The sequence below is a fragment of the Nematolebias whitei genome, chromosome 11 (genome assembly GCF_014905685.2).
Source record: "Nematolebias whitei isolate Nwh7 chromosome 11, NemWhi1, whole genome shotgun sequence".
In the NCBI taxonomy this organism is placed as follows: domain Eukaryota; kingdom Metazoa; phylum Chordata; class Actinopteri; order Cyprinodontiformes; family Rivulidae; genus Nematolebias; species Nematolebias whitei.
The window spans coordinates 26,248,510-26,267,278 of record NC_056508.1 but is presented as its reverse complement, the minus strand read 5'-3'; the positions used below and the strand labels follow the sequence as shown (position 1 = coordinate 26,267,278).

Genomic DNA, 18,769 nt, shown 5'->3' with positions numbered 1-18,769 from the left:
ATGTACAAACCGGACTCCAAAAAAGTTGGGACACTAAACAAATTGTGAATAAAAACTGAATGCAATGATGTGGAGGTGCCAACATCTAATATTTTATTCAGAATAGAACACAAATCACAGATCAAAAGTTTAAACTGAGAGAATGTATTATTTTAAGGGAAAAATCTGTTGTTTCCAAATTTCATGGCGTCAACAAATCCCCAAAAAGTTGGGACAAGTCCATTTTTACCACTGTGTGGCATCCCCCCTTCTTCTTACAACACTCAACAGACGTCTGGGGACAGAGGAGACCAGTTTCTCAAGTTTAGAAATAGGAATGCTCTCCCATTCATGTCTAATACAGGCCTCTAATTGTTCAATCGTCTTGGGCCTTCTTTGTTGCACCTTCCTCTTTATGATGCGCCAAATGTTCTCTATAGGTGAAAGATCTGGACTGCAGTCTGGCCATTTCAGTACCCGGATCCTTCTCCTACGTAGCCATGATGTTGTGATTGCTGCAGAATGTGGTCTGGCATTATCGTGTTGAAAAATGCAGGGTCTTCCCTGAAAGAGATGACGTCTAGATGGGAGCATATGTTGTTCTAGAACCTGAACATAGTTCTCTGCATTAATGGTGCCTTTCCAGACATGCAAGCTGCCCATGCCACAAGCGCTCATGCAACCCCATACCATCAGTGATGCAGGCTTCTGAACGGAGCGTTGATAACAACTTGGGCTATCCTTGTCCTCTCTGGTCCGGATGACATGGCGTCCCAGTGTTCCATAAAGAACTTCAAATCGTGACTCATCTGACCACAGAACAGTCTTCCATTTTGCCACACTCCATTTTAAATGACCCCTGGCCCAGTGCAAACGTCTGAGCTTGTGGAGCTTGCTTAGAAATGGCTTCCTCTTTACACTGTAGAGTTTCAGCTGGCAACGGCGGATGGCACGGTGGATTGTGTTCACTGACAATGCTTTCTGGAAGTATTCCTGAGCCCATTCTGTTATTTCCTTGACAGTGGCATTCCTGTTTGAGGTGCAGTGGCGTTTAAGGGCCCGGAGATCACGAGCATCCAGTAGAGTTTTACGGCCTTGACCCTTACGCACATTGATTGTTCCAGACTCTCTGAATCTTTTGATGATGTTATGCACAGTTGATGATGATAACTTAAAAGTCTTTGCTATTTTACGCTGGGTAACACCATTCTGGTATTGCTGCACTATGTTTCTGCACAACAATGGTGGAATTGGTGATCCTCTTACCATCTTGGCTTCTGAGAGACACTGACACTCTGAGAAGCTCTTTTTATACCCAATCATGTTGTCAATTGACCTAATTAGTGTTAATTGGTCTTCCAGCTGCTCGTTATATGCTCAATTTCCTTTTGCCAGCCACTTATTGCTACTCGTCCCAACTTTTTGGGATTTGTTGACACTGTGAAATTTTGAATCAACATATTTTTCCTTTAAAATGTTACATTTACTCAGATTAAACTTTTGATCTGTCATCTATGTTATATTACGAATAAAATATTGACATTTGTCATCTCCACATCATTGCAATCAGTTTTTATTCACAATTTGTTTAGTGTCCCAAATTTTTTGGAATCCGGTTTGTATATAAAGGTGTTTAAAACCCTCCCCACACTCTTGCAATATTCTAAACAATGTTTCTAAACTCTAAACAATTTAAAAGAGCACAGCATGTCATGATTTCAGCTCTCTGCCTCCTGCTGCACTCTGCCACCAGCCAGCACTCTTGGCCACACCCATATCTCTGCTTCAGAGCAGAGATATGACACGCTGTATGAAGAAGCTTCTCCTGCAGCTTGGGCTGAACACTGGGGCTAAATAATTAAAAATAATTCATTTTGAATAAAAATGTCATGCCGATCGTGCGGCTCATCTATCAATCAACCAATTGTGTATCATGTCCAATCTTATTTTGAAGAAATGCGAAAGAGCGAGTCCGCGAATAACGAACCACCAAGTAGCAAAGGACTACTCTAAACCAGTTTAAATAACTTTTAGTCTGTAACGGAAGAGGAAATTAGGTTCTGTTGAATATCATATTTTTTCAATAATCACTGTAAAAGCTCATTTTGACAGTTTTGACAGGTTATGGTTTGATGATTCTGAGCAGTGTTCAGACTGGGAGTAAATATTCTGTCACTTACACGCAAAGTTAGGGCAAAATGACCTGATTTCCGAAAGACATCCAATTAAACATTACACATTTATTTAAATATTTCATCCATGATGATGACTGATTTATAGCTTTTACAGTTTAAATTAGTGGAATAACAAAAAAACTAAAAGCAAAAGATTAAAATATCTTCAAGTTCAGCTTTAAAACAAACTCTTATTGGAGCTTTCTGAACAGCCAGCTAAAAGTCGATCAGTTGATGCTCTTTGTTTTTTCCTGCAAAAAGTTTCTGTTTTTTTTTTTATTTAATTTTTATTTAAACATTTATGAAGGTATTCTGCTGCTGAGCTCATGAAGATTTTAAAGGGTTTTAGGATTCAAGTCCATCTAGATGTCTTTATATTTTCATCAGCAGTCTTTTTATATATATAGATGTGCGTTGTTTTAAATTTATTTTTGCCTCCAATAGGAAAACGTCTGCATGACAGGCTGCATCATAAGCTCAAAGCAGGACGGATCAGGTTTTATCAGTTCAGGTTCTGTTAGTAAAATTATGCATTTCTCTAGTTCTGCTCACTGTTACTCCATCACTCTGCAGAAACACTTTATTTTTATTTTTATAGAAAAGTAACTTCAAAACAGGTTTATTTTTTTTGTCGTCTCTCGGTCTATTCTAGATTTTTTTGCTACGAGAATCTTAAAAATAAACCTGTAGCTTGTTGAAAGGATGCATTCAGGGAGTTAGACTAATCAAACATCTGGTAACACTTTACAATAAGGTACACAACATTTGCTTAACTACAAGGGAATGCCTAAGGAACGAATCAGGAGCTAATGGGTAGTTAACCAGTACTTACTGGGGAACACACAGTCAAGCCTAATTGTGGGACTACTGGTTTGTTACCTCAAAAACAGAGGATAAATTCTCCATGTGAGTTCTGAATAAACCTTGCACCAGTGAGGTCGCAGCTCGTAATAGACAAAAACATGTTTCCTAGTGATTACTGATTTTATTACCCATTAGCTCCTGATTCGTTCCTCTTTAGTTTCCTTGGTAACTACTCATTAATTAATGATTAGTTCCTCTTCATTTACAATGTAATTACCGGTAACCAGTAGTCCCCTAATAAGGCATGGCTGTGTGTTCCCCAGTAAGTACTGGTTATGAGCTCCTGATTCGTTTCTCTTTGGTTTCCATGTTAACTACCCATTAGTTCCTGATTAGTTCCTCTTCGTTTCCCAGGTAACTAACCAGTAGTCCCCTAATAAGACTTGGCTGTGTGTACCCCAGTAAGTACTGGTTAACTACCTATTAGCTCCTGATTTGTTCCTGAGGTGTTCCCTCATAGTTATTCAAATGTTGTGCACCTTATAGTAAAGTGTTACCAAAAATCTGAAGTTAGATTCATCTTACTTGTCGTCCCAATGCTACAATATTGAGTTAACGAGTAAAACTATTTGCAAATCCAAATTTCTTGGGGCTTTTGATCTCTAAAAAAACTAATTTCTGAACATGATATATTTTTTAAACACTTAAAGGAAAACACTTTGCACTTTGCAAGGAAAAACTATAAAAATATTAACAGAAAAATAGCAGCAGAAATTAAAAAAACAACAGATTAGGAAGAAACTCAAATGATGTATTTGAATCACAGAATAACTGAGCAGAACTGCTGAAGAAGACGTAAGCAGAAGTAAACGTGTTACCTGTAGTAAACGTGTTACCTGTGCTGCTCGGCTCCCTCTCTCTGTCCTCCTCCTCTGCCTGCAGGACGTCAGTGACCAGCGCAGACACAGACGTGTAGTGCTGACCTGCCAGGAGGTACCTGGTCTGGACCAAACTCTCCACCAGGCTCGCCTCAAAGCCCATCTGGAGCACAGTTTGAACCACGGGAGAAAGCATGGCGGATGAAGCTCCCCGACTTCCAACCAAACCTGGAGGACACGAGGAGCGAAGAGGAGGACAATGACAGAACAAACAACTCATTAGTCTGTTTTATGCAAACCCAACCATTAAAAAAACGAATTTGTGTGTCAGTATGTTGCACATTTGAAACCACAGACTTCTTCTTGTATCTCTGCTGTATTGGATTGCTAACGTTCTTTCTTTTTGTTTTACCCTGAAACCACAAGCGCCAATCAAAAGGCTTCCAAAGCACGTGCTAAAAATCCTGTAACAAAAATGAGCTCAGGTAAAAAAAAAAATCAAAAAAATCCCTGTTGCTGTTTTTAGTGGCTGCCAGCTCGGACTACACACTCGAAAGAAAGGAAGACAACCTGCATTCTTCCAGAGGATCTGCTCAGTCGCTGATTTGAGCATTTAAATAAAGCTCATGTATTTTGTGCATCTCATGCATCAAACCTATAATTTAAACTCTAGGATTGAAGGGAAACTCTCCAATCAGGGGCTTGCAGTGCTTCTCTCCTCAGAATGAGCTAATAAGATATTTTGATTCTACAGAATTTACAGCTGTACTGCATCGAGGCAGGACCTCCTCATATTTTATACTCACGGCTTCTTGACAGGATTATAGTTTGCTGATGCTGCTATTTAATGAATAGTCAAGTTTTTTGTATTTTAACTTACTGTTTCTAGAACCAACATCTCCTCCAGTAGAAGTCTGTGATCCACCCTGGAAAGCAAGTTTTTAAAAAATTATTATTTACAATGAAACTCGTAAAAGATGTGCTTTTATTTCTTCATGCGTGGACACACATTTCTACTAGATGCCACCGTGAGCGGACAAGAGGAACGAAGCTCTTACCACAGAGTCGCCCAGGTGGAAATGAGCATCCTGTATGTTGGTGATGTACTCCTGCCCTCTCGACTGGATTAAAAATTCACATCTGAGAAAATACAAAGAAACTTATTTTTACATGTTTGATTACGTTAAACATGTTTATTGTTTGCGTGTATAAACTGCGTGTCTTTATTTATAGAGTATTGTAACAAAGTAAATGTCCAAACTCACATTAATTAAACTTTAACGATCAGCGGCGGTTTTTGAAGTACTCAACAGGTAGGTTCCTCCAAAACTTTTCAGATTTAAGTCATTTCCTAATTTAATCCCAAAGTTTGTGATGCTGAGATCAGAGATTAAAGCGGAGTCAGTGGCACTTTGGGCTCATGTCAAGATTTTTCTGGAATATTTAGATACAATAATCACTGAATCAACATTTAAACCTCGAGGGCAAATCTGTTTAATTACTCATCAAAGTTCATGCTCATTAATCCAGGAATAAATCCAACAATGTTCAGTCAGGTCATCTGGACGGTTTCTTTGTTGCTGAGACATTTTGTCCTTCATCCAAAGGACTTATTCAGTCTGAAGAGCCACCAAACCAAACTGAATCCCACAAACTGTTCACTTCCAGAGTGGAAAAAAAAAGTTTTCTGGCATGGTCTGCCTTAGAGGAGTTGATGGAGAGAGGGCGAGCCCCGGAGCCATTTTACCACCAGCAAACTGGTTTTTTTGTTTCTCCCACTCTTGGGAGTGAGCCGTTTGTGGGATTCAGTTTGGTTTGGTGGCTCCTCAGACTGAATAAGTCCTTTGGATGAAGGATGAAACATCTCAGCAACAAAGAAACCGTCCAGATGATCTGTCTGAACATTGTTGTTTAATTGTTGTTGCTCGCCTACGATCTCATTAACCAGAGAACTAATGTTAACGAACCTTTCAGAAAATAATCATTAACTTCTGAGAGCTTCGGACATCTACGACTCAGAGCTGTCAAAGCCAGCTGTCCTTAAAAAACCCTCCAGTAGTCATAACTGAATCTGTTTTACAGATAATGACCTAAAACTTGCCGCGTTCTTCGCTGAGACGACAAAGAAGAAGCTTTTTGTTTAAAATCTTTCCATCAAGTCTTTGGAGTGAACTCTGTCCGTCTGTTAGCAAAATATCTCACTGGACAGATTTTAATAAAACTTTCAGGAAGAATTCATCTCCTACTACTCAAGATCTTTGCTTGAAACCAAAGCATGGCCTGTTTGTCTGTTAGCAAAATATCTCATAAACCACTGAATGGATTTCAATGAAACTTTCAGAAAGTACTCACTGGATCTACGACTACAACCGATTAACTTTTGGGGTCAACTCAGTTCAAGATGGCTGCCACAGCTCATCAACATTAGCCAACACGTGGTTAAAGCTCATTCAGTTGTACAGCTGTTAATCTATAACTTGACGTGGTAGTAGCTGAGAGTCATTCACAATATGTAATGAGAGCACTAACAGACTGTGTGAGGTCTAAGAGCTCTGACATGTTATGATACTGCACGAGACTGTAACACTTTCAGGTTTGGGATAAAACACATAAAACTCTGTCTCTGTGCAGTGAAGATTTTAGTTTCAAACTCTTGTACGACAGGCAGGGGGTGATATACATTACTTCAAACAATACCAGGCTTTTAATGTATTCAGTCGATGTGGTTAAATTTATCTTTGTCGTTACCGTGGAAACCATTTGGCATGTTCCTGCCAGGGGTCGTCCCCTGGCTCCCAGTTCCTCAGCCCTCCGTCACAGAAAAAACATTTGACGTTGTCACCATGACCTGGGAGTAAATAAAAATAAACAAATAAATAAACAAACAAATAAAAAACAGATGAAATGAGTGTTTGCAGCTCCACCATCAAAGCCAGAACTTTTCGTTCGGCTCCTGCGTTCTCTTGTTCTCAACCAAACAAACAAAGGGCCAAGTGGTACAGGAATATTTCATACATCCCAGAGAATTTTCAACAAAGTGAAACGGATGAAAGTATGCTGCGTGTGTTTGGGTTTTTAAGATGATATTTCATAAAATGAACTCTTGTCAGAGAACGGCCTGAAGCTGTGCTTCTTTAGCAGCCCCAGCTTTGTCCAGTTTGTTCTGTTAACAACATGCTGACTCAGCAGGACAATTGTAGCATGAACTCTGTCACACACAGGAAGTCGCTCCGGCGCTGAATGGCTTCGTATTTACTCAAACGTTCTAATCAGTACTCAGATATTGCTCAAAGGAAACATCGTTTTTACAGCACCTGTGTAGAAAAATCCTGCTCTGGCGAGAACATCAGGCTGGACGGAGGCCTCGGCCGGCCAGTTGTGGAAAGTGGCGAGCCGAGAATCTTCAGCTTCCATCTCCGGATAGACCGCTTGTCCAGCTGTTCCCTGGTCGTCCATCGTCATCCTCTGGAGCTGACTCAACAGCTGGCCGTCCACAGAGTCCGAGGAGCCTGTTTGGAGAGGAATATTGCCCACAGCTCGCCCCAGTGCGAAGCTGCAAGTAGGGAAATGCCGCTTATGCTCAGCATCTGGATTATCCCCCGGCACCCAGTATCTTAAAATCCCCCCACAGCAGAAACACTGGACTTCATCCCTGCGGCCTAAAAAGAAAAAGCCTGCCTTGGCCAGGTCTCCAGAGGTCACAGGCGCGTCTGCGGGCCAGTTCTGGAAAGTCCTAAGCCTTTTCCTCTCTTCTCGCATCTGAGGCTCCTTGAGGAGCTGCAGCAAAGTTCTCCTGTCATCCGTCATTCTGCAGGGTGTGGGCTTTTCTCTCTCTCTTTGTCCTGTGCCTGGCATCCCTTTTGCGGTCCATAGTGGAGCGCACACTGAAGGTGAGTGCAGAACAACAGCTGAAATAACATGACCAGGTGCTGGGGGTCCTGCGCAGCAGCCGACAGGAGACTGTTTTCCAGAAAATCCTCTAGCTGCCAGAATGTATGCTCATTGATTCTTGAATGAATGGCAGCCTGAACAGGGCTGCTCAGCCTCCTGCGGGGATAGGGAATCATTTCAGGTGTTTGCCGCAGCTTAAAAACTCTGAAAGGGTCAGTAGAGTCAATGAAAAATCTTGACAAATAAAGATGCATAAAAAAAACTCGAACACGGTAAATTATCCCTTTTATATGTAAATTTTTATGAAAAAAATGTTAAGACAATACCTTTTTATTCAATTTTCCTACACTTATGAGGCTATCGATGGCTAAAACATAAAATTTCTGTTGTGATCCAATAATACAAAAGTTTATTTTTACATACTTATTTGTGGTATTTGCTGTAAAGATGTTAACAATTTCTAATGTTTTATATGGCAAGCATCTCTGTGTGGCTGTGATCATCTGAAGCTGACCAAGTCTGTAACTTTGTAATCTTAAATAACTATCCTTGAGATGATGTCAAAGAGAAGCAAAGTCTAAACATGATGAACAAATGATGTTAAAGTTGCCTTTTTTTGTGTAGGTGAATCAAACGTTTAAAAATCGGATGGTTTAAACTCGTTTGTATCTTTGCCTCCCCCTGGTGGTGAAAACGTGAAACTGCTACAGTGCACTGTTAGTTCAGTCTAAAGGATTTTAAACTCTGACCTTTTACCAGGCATGATGAAATAGCTGTTCATTCTTATGCATTTAGTTTCACTCTTCTGTGTCTCAAGCATGAGATCAAAACACTCACTACAGATTTCAGAATAATCATGGTCAGTCAGGGTTTAAATCTGTGATTTTAAATACGTTGAAAAGAGATGTATGCAGGCCAGATGTGTGCCCTCCGATGCGTTCTGTGGCCTTATCAAACCAGCATTTAAATTTCACAGAGCTCCACATGAGAGCTGAGCCCAAGTGAACTGTCAAAGGGCTCTTAAAGGTCCTCCAGAAAGCCACACACAGTCTTCTGACTCCTGCTGGTCCTGCCTGCAGCTGAGATAATGTCAAAAAATATATGGTGAGTTGCAAAACCCAACAAGTCCAAAAACTCTTAATGCTTGATATAAACATGACAACAGCATTAAAATGTTATTTACCAGAATGCCAAAATGGGAGAAAATGTAATTTCTCAAAGAAAATCTGAGATTTCTGATGATATGACAGAAAGTACAACAAGGTTTCATAAAGGAAAATAATAAAATATTAAACCGTAACATGCTTTTGTAAAAATCATTAAATTTGAGTCTTTCTGATTTAGAGTCATTTTTTAAACATAAGTATGAGTTTTGTTTGTGGTGTTGTGGTTTTATTGTGTTTTATAAACTGTTGTGCTTTCTGCTGCTGCTTCCTAAAATTATAAATAATTTGTAAAGAAACATTTTGTTATGTTGTGTGTTTTCTAAAATTGTGCGCGTTTTAGATGAGTTGCTGTCTGTGCTGTTGGGTCAAGGTTCCTCAGTGCAGAACCACAGAAGCATCCTTTTTATTATTCAGCTAAAAAAAAGATATTTTCATTTTGCTGCATAGCTTTCATTTTTTAAAAAAAAATAAAATACACAAAAAATACTGTTCAACAAAATGTGTGGACGATTTGGAGTGTGCTAATGTTGCAAGGTGTGGACAAACTTAGCAAGAAGAAGAAGAAGAAGAAAAAAATAAAACTGGCCATCAATAAAGTTGATGCAAAACCATGAGGAAAGCCAGTCCTTTTAGACTTCATGGCTCAGACATACCTTACAGCAGAAACATCATGCCAAGTTTAAACCGGTTGCAGAAAGTTGGAGTTTAAATGGATGAACTTGAATTTTGTATTTTTTACGGGTTTTTAAATAATTGAAGTTTAACATTTAATCTTTTTGGAGATTTCCACACCAAACAAGTTGATGATGTCACACTAATTTTCAAAAGGTCAAAAAATAAAGAAACTCTTTATTTGTCCATAACTCTTTTTGGAAAATTTACATTTTTTTCTTCTTCTTTCGGCTGCTCCCTTCTTCAGGGGTCGCCACAGCAAACTAACTCGCATGAAGACTTGGTAATTGTTTTTTACGCTGGATGTCCTTCCTGATGCGACCGCAGACCACTGAGCTACCACATCCCTCTGTGTGGAGCAGAGAGCTGCTATAAGGCACCTGGAGGAGCAGACGGTGGGGGTTAAAGATCTTGCTCAAGGGCCCAGAGTGCATGGGACAAATGAGAGTGGAGGCAGGTGTGGGTGCTTCATCTTTCTCACCCACATTTTTGATGTTGTCGATATGGGGCAGCACGGTAGAGCTGCTGCCTCTCAGCGAGCAGGTCCCCGGTTCAAATCCCGGTCCAGGGGCCTTCCTGGGTGGAGTTTGCATGTTCTCTCCGTGCATGCGTGGGTTTTCTCCGGGTGCTCCAGTTTCCTCCCACAGACCAAAAACATGCATGTTAGGCTGATTGGTAACTCTAAATTGTCCCTAGGTGTGAGTGAGAGACTGAATGTTTGTTTGTCTCGTTTGTCTCTGTGTGTCTCTGTGATGGACTTGCGATCCATCCAGGGTGTCCCCCGCCCCTCGCACAGTGATTGCTGGACATGGGCACCGGCGACCCCCGTGACCCAAAATGGAAGAAGCGGGTAAAAGATAATGGATGGATGGACGGTATGTGGAGTTGAACCGGCAACCTTCTGATCACAAGCCCACCTTCTCTAACCTCTGCGCCACCACTTCATTTTGAAACACTGAAAAATAAAACATTACAATGAAGACATTTCTGTCTACGTTCACCCGGTGTTTCCGTCACTGCTGACAAATTACAGCGGTGGTCCTCGAGGACCACTGTCCTGCATGTTTTAGATGTTTCTTTGCTTTGACACGCCTGATTTGAATGAACGATTAACAGATGAATGAACGATTAACAGGATTCTGCATCTAAAACATGCAGGACAGTGGTCCTCGAGGACCAGGATTGAGGGAGACTGAATTACAGTACATTTTAACTCCATCCATCATCTTTACCCGCTTCGTCCTTTTTGGGTTGCAGGGGTCGCTGGTGCTCGTGCCCAGCCATCACTGTGCGAGACGCAGGGGACACCCTGGACAGGTCTCCAGTCCATCACAGGGACACATAGAGAGACAAAATAGACAAACAACCATTCACTCTCTCACTCACACCTAGGGACAAGTTAGAGTTACCAATCAGCCTAACATGCATGTTTTTGGTCTGTGGAAAGAAACCAGAGTACACAGGGAAAACCCACACATGCACGGAGAGAACATGCAAACTCCACCCAGAAAGACCCCCAGACCGGGACTTGAACCAGGGTCACCTGCTCGCTGAGAGGCAGCAGCTCTACCAGTTGCGCCTCCGTGCTCAAAACGTAACTGAAAAGTGTATTTTACCTAAATTCTGAATACAACTCAGTAGAATTATTATTATTTTATCTTCATGTTTGATCATCAAGATTCTTCTCCTTTCGGTTCGAGAATTTGTAAGATCTAACTTGTAGGAAGTGTTTGAGGCTTACTTTTTAGTCTGCATTTATTTCTGTCTCTTTGCTTCCAGGTAGTGAGCCACTGGCATCAGCTTAAACTCTTTTTCTTTTCTTTTTTTAAAATCTTTGCTCCCTTTACATTACATCAAAATGCAATTTGTACTTTTTTAATTTGTAATTAACCTTTCCCCCCTCGTGACGTGTTCAGTTCATTCATTTGTGATTTGGGCCTAAGGGCCACCGTACTAACATTTAAGAGACCAGTAAGCTTGTTTACCGTAAATAACAGAATTTATGAGTCACTTTTCCTGACGAGGAGGATGCTAAAAGTTTTGCCACCCCGCGGGGAACTCGGCGAACTACAGCGGCGTCTCAGAGCCCGGATGGAGCAGCCATTGGGGAAGTGTTCGGGGCTTTAACGTAACTGAGGAGCGCTCTCTCTGTGGAATTAAAAAAAAAAGAGACTGAGTAAAAGACAACGAAGACAGAAATACTCAAGATCCACAGGGTGTTACTCGACGACACACGTCCTTACCTCGAAAAACTGAAGTAGGACTTGAAAGCTTTGGGACTCCGTATCCGAGGACTTGAAACTGGAAGTTGGAACAAGATCTCAGCTGAGCCTGCGCTACAACTGCTAGCCTCGCGCTAAGCGGCACTGTTAGCCACACAGCTAACTCTGACTGAGCTGTGAACTTGCTCGCAAATCACGAAGGGTTGAAATTCAGACACAAGCTCGGGCTCCGTGAGAATCCAGGGACTTGCTTAATGAATTATGTCTACCACGAGCATTGACCCTCAGGTATGAAGGACGGCGTGCCTCGCCAGTGTCTGCTAACGATTTAATGGGCTACGGCTATGCCTCGGAAGTGCTAAGCTAGCCACTAGCTTCGGCATGTAGCTAGTAGCAAGTTGGATGCATTCCGTGAATTTTATTAATTTTTTTTAATTGTGGACGTTTAAGAAAGACGGCATGTTTCCCTCAGCGTGTGTTACGTTGTCATTTGTTACAGAAAATGTGCGTTTTTTTTATCTACATAGTTAAAAAGCATAAACATTGCGGCTAGTTAACGTAAACAGATTTACATAATGGCTCAGGGTAACTTATTGGAAAAGTAACTTTAAGTGGGATGTTTTGCTGCCTCTTTACTACTTTTAATGCTGCGGTTACGTCATTGGCGTTTAGAAAGTCATTAAAGGTGGCAACGTTAAGTGTTTTGTTTTTTGCAAAATGGGCACTGCTTTGAGATTAGTGCCAAAAACACTTGTATCATATTTAAAGCCGAGCGTTTTTGCCTGTAGAGTCTGATACGTGCTTTTATTGTTCTCTTCAGCTTGGCAATACGAGGGTTGCATGATCTATGCACTTATTCCCTGTTTAAACGTGAATAATGTGTAAAAATAAATAACATTTTCTTGTTTTTTCCTTCTTTCTTCTAATCTGGATGCAGAGAACAAAGGGACAAGTGTCTAAAGGTGAGTGACAAAGCACTGATCTGATCATTTTTATTCTTGAACTATCAATATATATTTCCAGCCTAACGTGTTTTGAAATTATTGTAATGGCACGTTGTCGTTCGAAGCTGAAACGAAATGGCCAAATTTGGAATGGGAACGCTTCTCCTGAAAGTTTGTTCATTTCAGGTGTGCAGTATGTGGTGTACACATCTGCTGCTTCACATGAGACTTTGCATTTTATCTTTTACTGTTTCATCTAAAGTAGAGAGGGGTTTAAAAAATATATCTGGTGAGCTTTGAGCTTTATGTACCGATATTTATAAGGTGTACGCATTAGAAGTTATATGAAATAAATCTAATAGATGGTCAAGGAGAACAGGACTGGCTGCTGAGATTTGTTGACATCTGTTCCAAATATCAAAGATGGGGAAATAAACACTACATGGCAGATATCATTGAATTCACACACACCACTGTAAGTGAAACGAGTGCATCACTCCAATTCATTCGTGTTTGAAAATTGATTCAAGTTTAGTAACTTTAGAATGTGACATTGTTTCGTTTTTTTCAGGTTTTTAGTTTCAGGAGCAAGTTGTGGTTTGCTTTGATTCAAATCCAAATCCCGTGCACATTCTTTGTTTCATCAGATTGTTGTATTCAACTGAATCCTGTTACCTGGAGAATTTTACTGTAGCAAGCCACGTCTGTTTATTCCAGGGAAAAGAAAACTGCTAACTTTTATAGTCAGTCACCTACTCTGCTTGCATGTACTGAGATTTCAAACCAGAGTAGGCTCACTTAATCTTTTCATCTTCCCATCTTCCTAGTTGCACGGAAAGATTAACTGATAATTTATTTTTCCCCAGTAAAAGAAAAAAATGTTTGGATGTAGGAGGAGGAAGCTTGACAGGCTGTTTTCAAGTATTCTTTAGTATCACAGAACTGTTTAGCACGGCTTAGAAAATGCTAATTATTTTTGTCATATCCATCCATCCATTATCTTTACCTGCTTCTTCCTTTCTGGATTGGGAGTCACTGGTGCCCATACACAGTCATCGCTGTTCGAGAGGCGGGGTACACCCTGGACAGGTTGCAGGTCCATCACAGAACCACATAGAGACAAATGAGACAACCATTCATTCTCTCACTCATACCTAGAGACAATATAGTTACCAATCAGCCTAACGTGCATGTTTTTGGCCTGTGGGAGGAAACGGGGGTACCCAGAGAAATCCCACGCATGTTAGGCTGAGAGAACATGGAAACTTCACGCAGAAAGGCCCCTGGCCGGGACTCAATCCAGCAACCTTCTAGCTGAGAGGCGATAGTTCTACCAGCTGAGCCTCCTAAAAAGTGTTTGAAAATGTTTGAACTGTAAAAAGTCATTAGAACTTGAACTGAGGCGATTTGGATGTTTTGATTTGTATTGAAAAGTCACAGTGATTTTTTTATGTGCCAAGTGTGTTGTTTGAAACACAGGGCTTCTTTATATCCTAAACAACTGTCACTGCTTTTAAAAATGAATAGTTAAATTTTGTCTATGTCTATGTTTCAGTGCAAAATGGTTCACTACATCAGAAGGAAACTGTCCATGACAACGACTTTGAGCCATACCTCACCGGTCAATCAACTCAGGTAAGGTGTGCTCCTTGTGTTCTGTCATTTTTGAAATCATATTATTTTTAATAAATGTCACAGTATGACAAATGTGCCCACAGTTACTTTTTAATTAACTGTGTTCTACTTTGAAATGTTATCTAAAACAATATTTTGCTTTATGAATAGTAAACAAGAATAGTTTAATTTATTTATCTTAATTACTTTTAAATCAAACATCTAAGGCACTTTCCATTGTTTGCACATGATTTCAGAACAACAGCTATCAGTCCATCACCGATCCCTACCTGTCAAGCTACTATGCTCCCTCCATTGGATTTCCGTACCCGCTAAGTGAGGCCCCATGGTCCACAGGTGGAGACCCCCCTATTCCATACCTCACGCCCTATGGACCTTTGAGTAATGGAGATCATCATTTCATGCCGGACACGGTGTTTGGCCAACCAGGTGGACTGGGAAGCAGTATCTACCCCCACAGGTTTAACTTTTTTCCTGAAAACCCTGCCTTCTCTGCTTGGGGAACAAGTGGCTCTCAGGGCCAGCAGACTCAAAGCTCAGCATACGGTGGCAGCTATAGTTATCCTCCCAGCTCCCTGGGGGGCACTCTGGTGCCTGATGGTCAGACAGGCTTTCACAATGACACCCTGAACAAAGCCCCTGGCATGAACAGCCTGGAACAGGGTATGGTTGGGTTGAAGATTGGAGGGGATGTCCCTGGTCAGGGGTCAGGAGTCAAAGCTGTGGGATCTGTGATCGGCGGACCTGCGGTGGCAGCCACGGGAAATGGCGCCACACCTATTGGAATGCCTCCACCTAAACCCACCTCTTGGGCCGCCATTGCTAGCAAACCTGCCAAACCACAGCAGCTGAAAGCTAAGGTGAAGCCAGGGATGCCCAATCCAGGGGGAGCTCTTCCCCCACCACCCATCAAACACAACATGAACATTGGGACCTGGGACAAGGGCCCAGTGACTAAGGTAGCTACAGCCCAACTGCAGCAACAGCAGCCACCTCTTGGCCTCCCTCATGCCATGCCACCTCAAGGACCCATGCAGCCTCCTCATCAGTCTTTAGTGCAACCCCAGATGCAACCTATGGCCTTACAGCCCCAACCTCCCCACCACCAGCACCATCAGCCACCACCTCAACCTTACCAAAATCACACCCAGCCACCACAGCCCCAGACCCGTTGGGTTGCACCACGCAACCGGAACCAGGGTTATGGGCAGGGTGGCCCTGGCCAAGATGGAAGTGGTATGATGGGAATGGTTGGTGTTGGGAACAACGGTCCTCAAATGTCTGCTGGTCAGGGACCCAGTGTAGAATCCCACCCGGTGCTGGAAAAGCTGCGTGCCTCCCACAGTTACAACCCCAAGGACTTCGACTGGAACCTGAAGAATGGTCGTGTCTTCATCATTAAGAGCTACTCTGAGGATGATATTCATCGCTCCATCAAGTATTCCATCTGGTGCAGCACGGAGCATGGCAACAAGCGGCTGGACTCAGCCTTCCGGGCCATGAATGCTAAAGGTCCGGTGTACCTGCTCTTCAGTGTCAACGGCAGTGGTCATTTCTGTGGTGTGGCAGAAATGCATTCACCAGTGGACTATGGGACCAGTGCTGGTGTTTGGGCACAGGACAAGTGGAAGGGCAAGTTTGACGTGGACTGGTTGTTTGTTAAGGACGTGCCTAACAGCCAGCTGCGCCACATTCGCCTGGAAAACAACGACAACAAGCCGGTGACCAACTCCCGTGATACTCAGGAGGTTCCTCTGGAGAAGGCCAAGCAGGTGCTCAAGATCATCGCCACCTACAAACATACCACCTCCATCTTTGATGACTTCTCCCATTATGAGAAGAGGCAGGAAGAGGAAGAGGAGGTGCGCAAGGTGTGTTTAGTAATTCAACCATGTGACTAAATATATAAAGGGGTTTTATTAATATTTAAATATTCCGTGTCTGCTTTGGAGCGACAAATAATTTTTGTTTCTGTTTTGCCTCATTTGTTGTTTTTGACAGACTTTTGAACCTGCTCAGATACAGAACCGTTCTCGGTTCGATCAGGTAAGAACCGTCAGGTTTTCTTAATAGATTTTTCTTTACAGAATGTTTTAACTTTTAGTAAAAATTTAGTTAAATAGTAGCCATGCTAAAAAATCCAGGTAGAAAAATCTAACAAAGTTAGTTCAGATCCTCTGGATGGATAAAAAAAAAAAAAAACTTGTTGAAATGTTTCGTCTTTTATCCAGAAGACTTCTTCAGTCTGAGGAGCTGCAATAAACTCAGTCTTATGATAGTAGATCAGTTTGTTGTTGACATCCAACTAGCTATTCAAGCTAAAGGAGGACCATCAGCCTAACGACTGATCGTTAGTGCTCTGATGGCCGCTTGCTATTCACAGAGGGCTGAGTGATACTAGCAATAACAGCATTGTAACAGGTGACAATTGGAAATGGAGGCCTCCGCCCCTACTTAATAATGTGCGGGTTCTCTTCACAAAGATGGCTTCCGTCACTCCTCTCTCCAACCAACGTTCCAAGCATGTGCACATCTTCATCCCTGAAGGAGTGACCGCTGGCCTGGAGATGAGTGTGAACCACAGCGTCCTGGCCTGATGATGTTGTTAGTTTAATAGTGTTTAAATAGATGAAAAATAAATCTAGTGTTTGGTCACTGTTTTTATTACATTGACCTGAATAAGTGCAGAAATAAGAATCCTGTACTTTGATGACAGTCACATCATTAAAATAATTCTTTTTTTTCTTGTTTTCCCCAACAGGAGCGCCCAAACAGGAATAAACAATAGAAGACTTTTATTCTTGGCTTGATGATTTACACTAGGACTCAATTTAAAGACAGAAGAATACGAAAAAGCAAACAAGCCCTTTTTTTTTTTTTTTCTCCTCCTCGTTTTTTTTATTTAATCCCGGTGATATTGCACCATCGTCAAGACTTCTGTTTTGTTTTCCTCATCTGCCACTGATTTTTGTGCATCGATATCGATAACGCGCTGATTAAATGTATTACCCATCAGCCACCACTCTAGTTTTTCCCCCCTGCTCCATCATGTACTCTCCTCTCACCTGACGGGTTTTCTCTCGCGCGCCTCCTCACCTCGCTCCTCTTTCAATTGAATCAGGGTTTGACTGCACCACGAAGAAGAAAAGAAATCTGCCACTTTATATTTCAGTACAATCAGGAACGGATGTGTCATGCACCTATTTGCCATTTGGGGGCAACGTTGCCATGCTTTATCTGTTAACTGTGCCAACAGGGTTGGAGGATCCTAAAGGCCACGTCGGACTGGGATAGTAAAACTTCAATGGTTTATGTATTTTTCATTCAGATCAACAAAATCTCTATTTTCTGGCTTACTACTGACAATTTTCATTTCCAAAACGTTTCTTCTGGAGCCTTATCCTTTTTAAAAAAATTATTATTATTATTATCAGTGACTCTTCAAAAGAACTGCTCAAACACTGCTGGAGAAATCAGGGATAGTGTGAAGTCACGCGGGACTTGAAACATTTCAGAGGAAGTGCTAAAGCTTCTTGGCGAGAACTAACAGATGCGTCCTCCTCAACCAGAACTCTCACGGTTTAAATCAAAATGAACTGTACTGAATCAGCTTTCAAACCCCTCATTTGTTTTGGTGTTTGTCCTTAAAGGAAGCGTCTTGTGGATGTTTCAACGGGAGATTCTGTTTATGTACACAACCCAGTCTGAGAGAATCGTCACGCCCACCATCGTCTTTATTAGATTTATGTAATGGTGTAACGGTTTCCTTGATTAAATTGTTGCTATTGATTTAGACTTTTACTTTCACTAAAGGGGTAAGGGTTCACACGTTTGTCCATTCACCGTCATTCTGTCTTAATCCTTGTTTGTGTTTTTTTTCCTTGAATTTGTAATGCTAAGCTTTAATGTAGGAGTCTATATATTCATGGAGAAAGCCTAAAAAAAAATGTATAATCTAAAAATTAATGTAACTGATTTACTATCCAGTAAGAAAAACTGAGAATGAAATATGGTTTCCGTGTGTTTCTTTTGGTTTTAATTCTAGTTTGTTCCAGCTTTGAACTATTAATTATGATACCGCAAGTCCTGGGGTATATTAAAAATAAATAAATTGGAAACATTAAAAGATAAAATGAAACGTTTGTGCCCGTGCATGACAAAATAATGCAGTCAGCTGGAGATGTTGAAGCCAGTGTCCTCTGGTTCTTGCCTTTAAGGTCACAGTGCTGTTTACCAGATTAGAAAATAGCAGGGATTCTGAGTTGGTGTTGCTCATTTAGCAACTTCAAAGCTCAAATGCAGCATCTGAGATGAGTGGGTTCTCTCTCCTTTAATTACTTTGTGATTGTTGCCTCGATAGTCTGTGGCTCGCAGGGATCCTCTTGACACAAAATATTGCTCACG

At 41.5% G+C, this 18,769-nt stretch overlaps 2 protein-coding genes across 4 annotated transcripts in view; one reads left to right on the top strand and one right to left on the bottom strand.

Moving 5' to 3' along the window:
- Positions 1-7,754, bottom strand: part of birc7 (baculoviral IAP repeat containing 7) — a 12,025-nt gene extending 4,271 nt beyond the window's left edge. For 2 of the 3 annotated variants that reach the window (XM_037684812.1, XM_037684813.1), the window contains exons 1-5: positions 7,150-7,727; positions 6,584-6,683; positions 4,894-4,975; positions 4,716-4,761; positions 3,854-4,063 (exon numbers count right to left, since the gene is read on the bottom strand). In XM_037684812.1, the coding sequence (XP_037540740.1) occupies positions 3,854-4,063; positions 4,716-4,761; positions 4,894-4,975; positions 6,584-6,683; positions 7,150-7,690 (979 nt within the window). In that variant the 5' untranslated portion in view covers positions 7,691-7,727. Of the gene's footprint in view, positions 1-3,853; positions 4,064-4,715; positions 4,762-4,893; positions 4,976-6,583; positions 6,684-7,149 lie in introns of all 3 variants that reach the window. The other variant, XM_037684814.1, reaches the window with a different exon arrangement.
- Positions 7,755-11,652: 3,898 nt separating this feature from the next.
- Positions 11,653-18,376, top strand: ythdf1 (YTH N(6)-methyladenosine RNA binding protein 1). The gene is made up of 6 exons (XM_037684810.1): positions 11,653-12,074; positions 12,724-12,748; positions 14,286-14,365; positions 14,602-16,236; positions 16,367-16,411; positions 17,127-18,376. The coding sequence occupies exons 1-6, from the start codon at positions 12,048-12,050 to the stop codon at positions 17,151-17,153; spliced, it is 1,839 nt and encodes a 612-aa protein (XP_037540738.1). The 5' UTR covers positions 11,653-12,047; the 3' UTR covers positions 17,154-18,376.
- The last annotated feature ends 393 nt before the right edge of the window (positions 18,377-18,769 follow it).

Bases quoted from the DNA above. Each gene is read 5' to 3' on its own strand.
- ythdf1 (XM_037684810.1), top strand. From the start codon at position 12,048: ATGTCTACCACGAGCATTGACCCTCAG. The intron at 12,075-12,723 runs GTATGAAGGACG...ATCTGGATGCAG, and splicing joins CCACGAGCATTGACCCTCAG to AGAACAAAGGGACAAGTGTC. The intron at 14,366-14,601 runs GTAAGGTGTGCT...ACATGATTTCAG, and splicing joins TCACCGGTCAATCAACTCAG to AACAACAGCTATCAGTCCAT.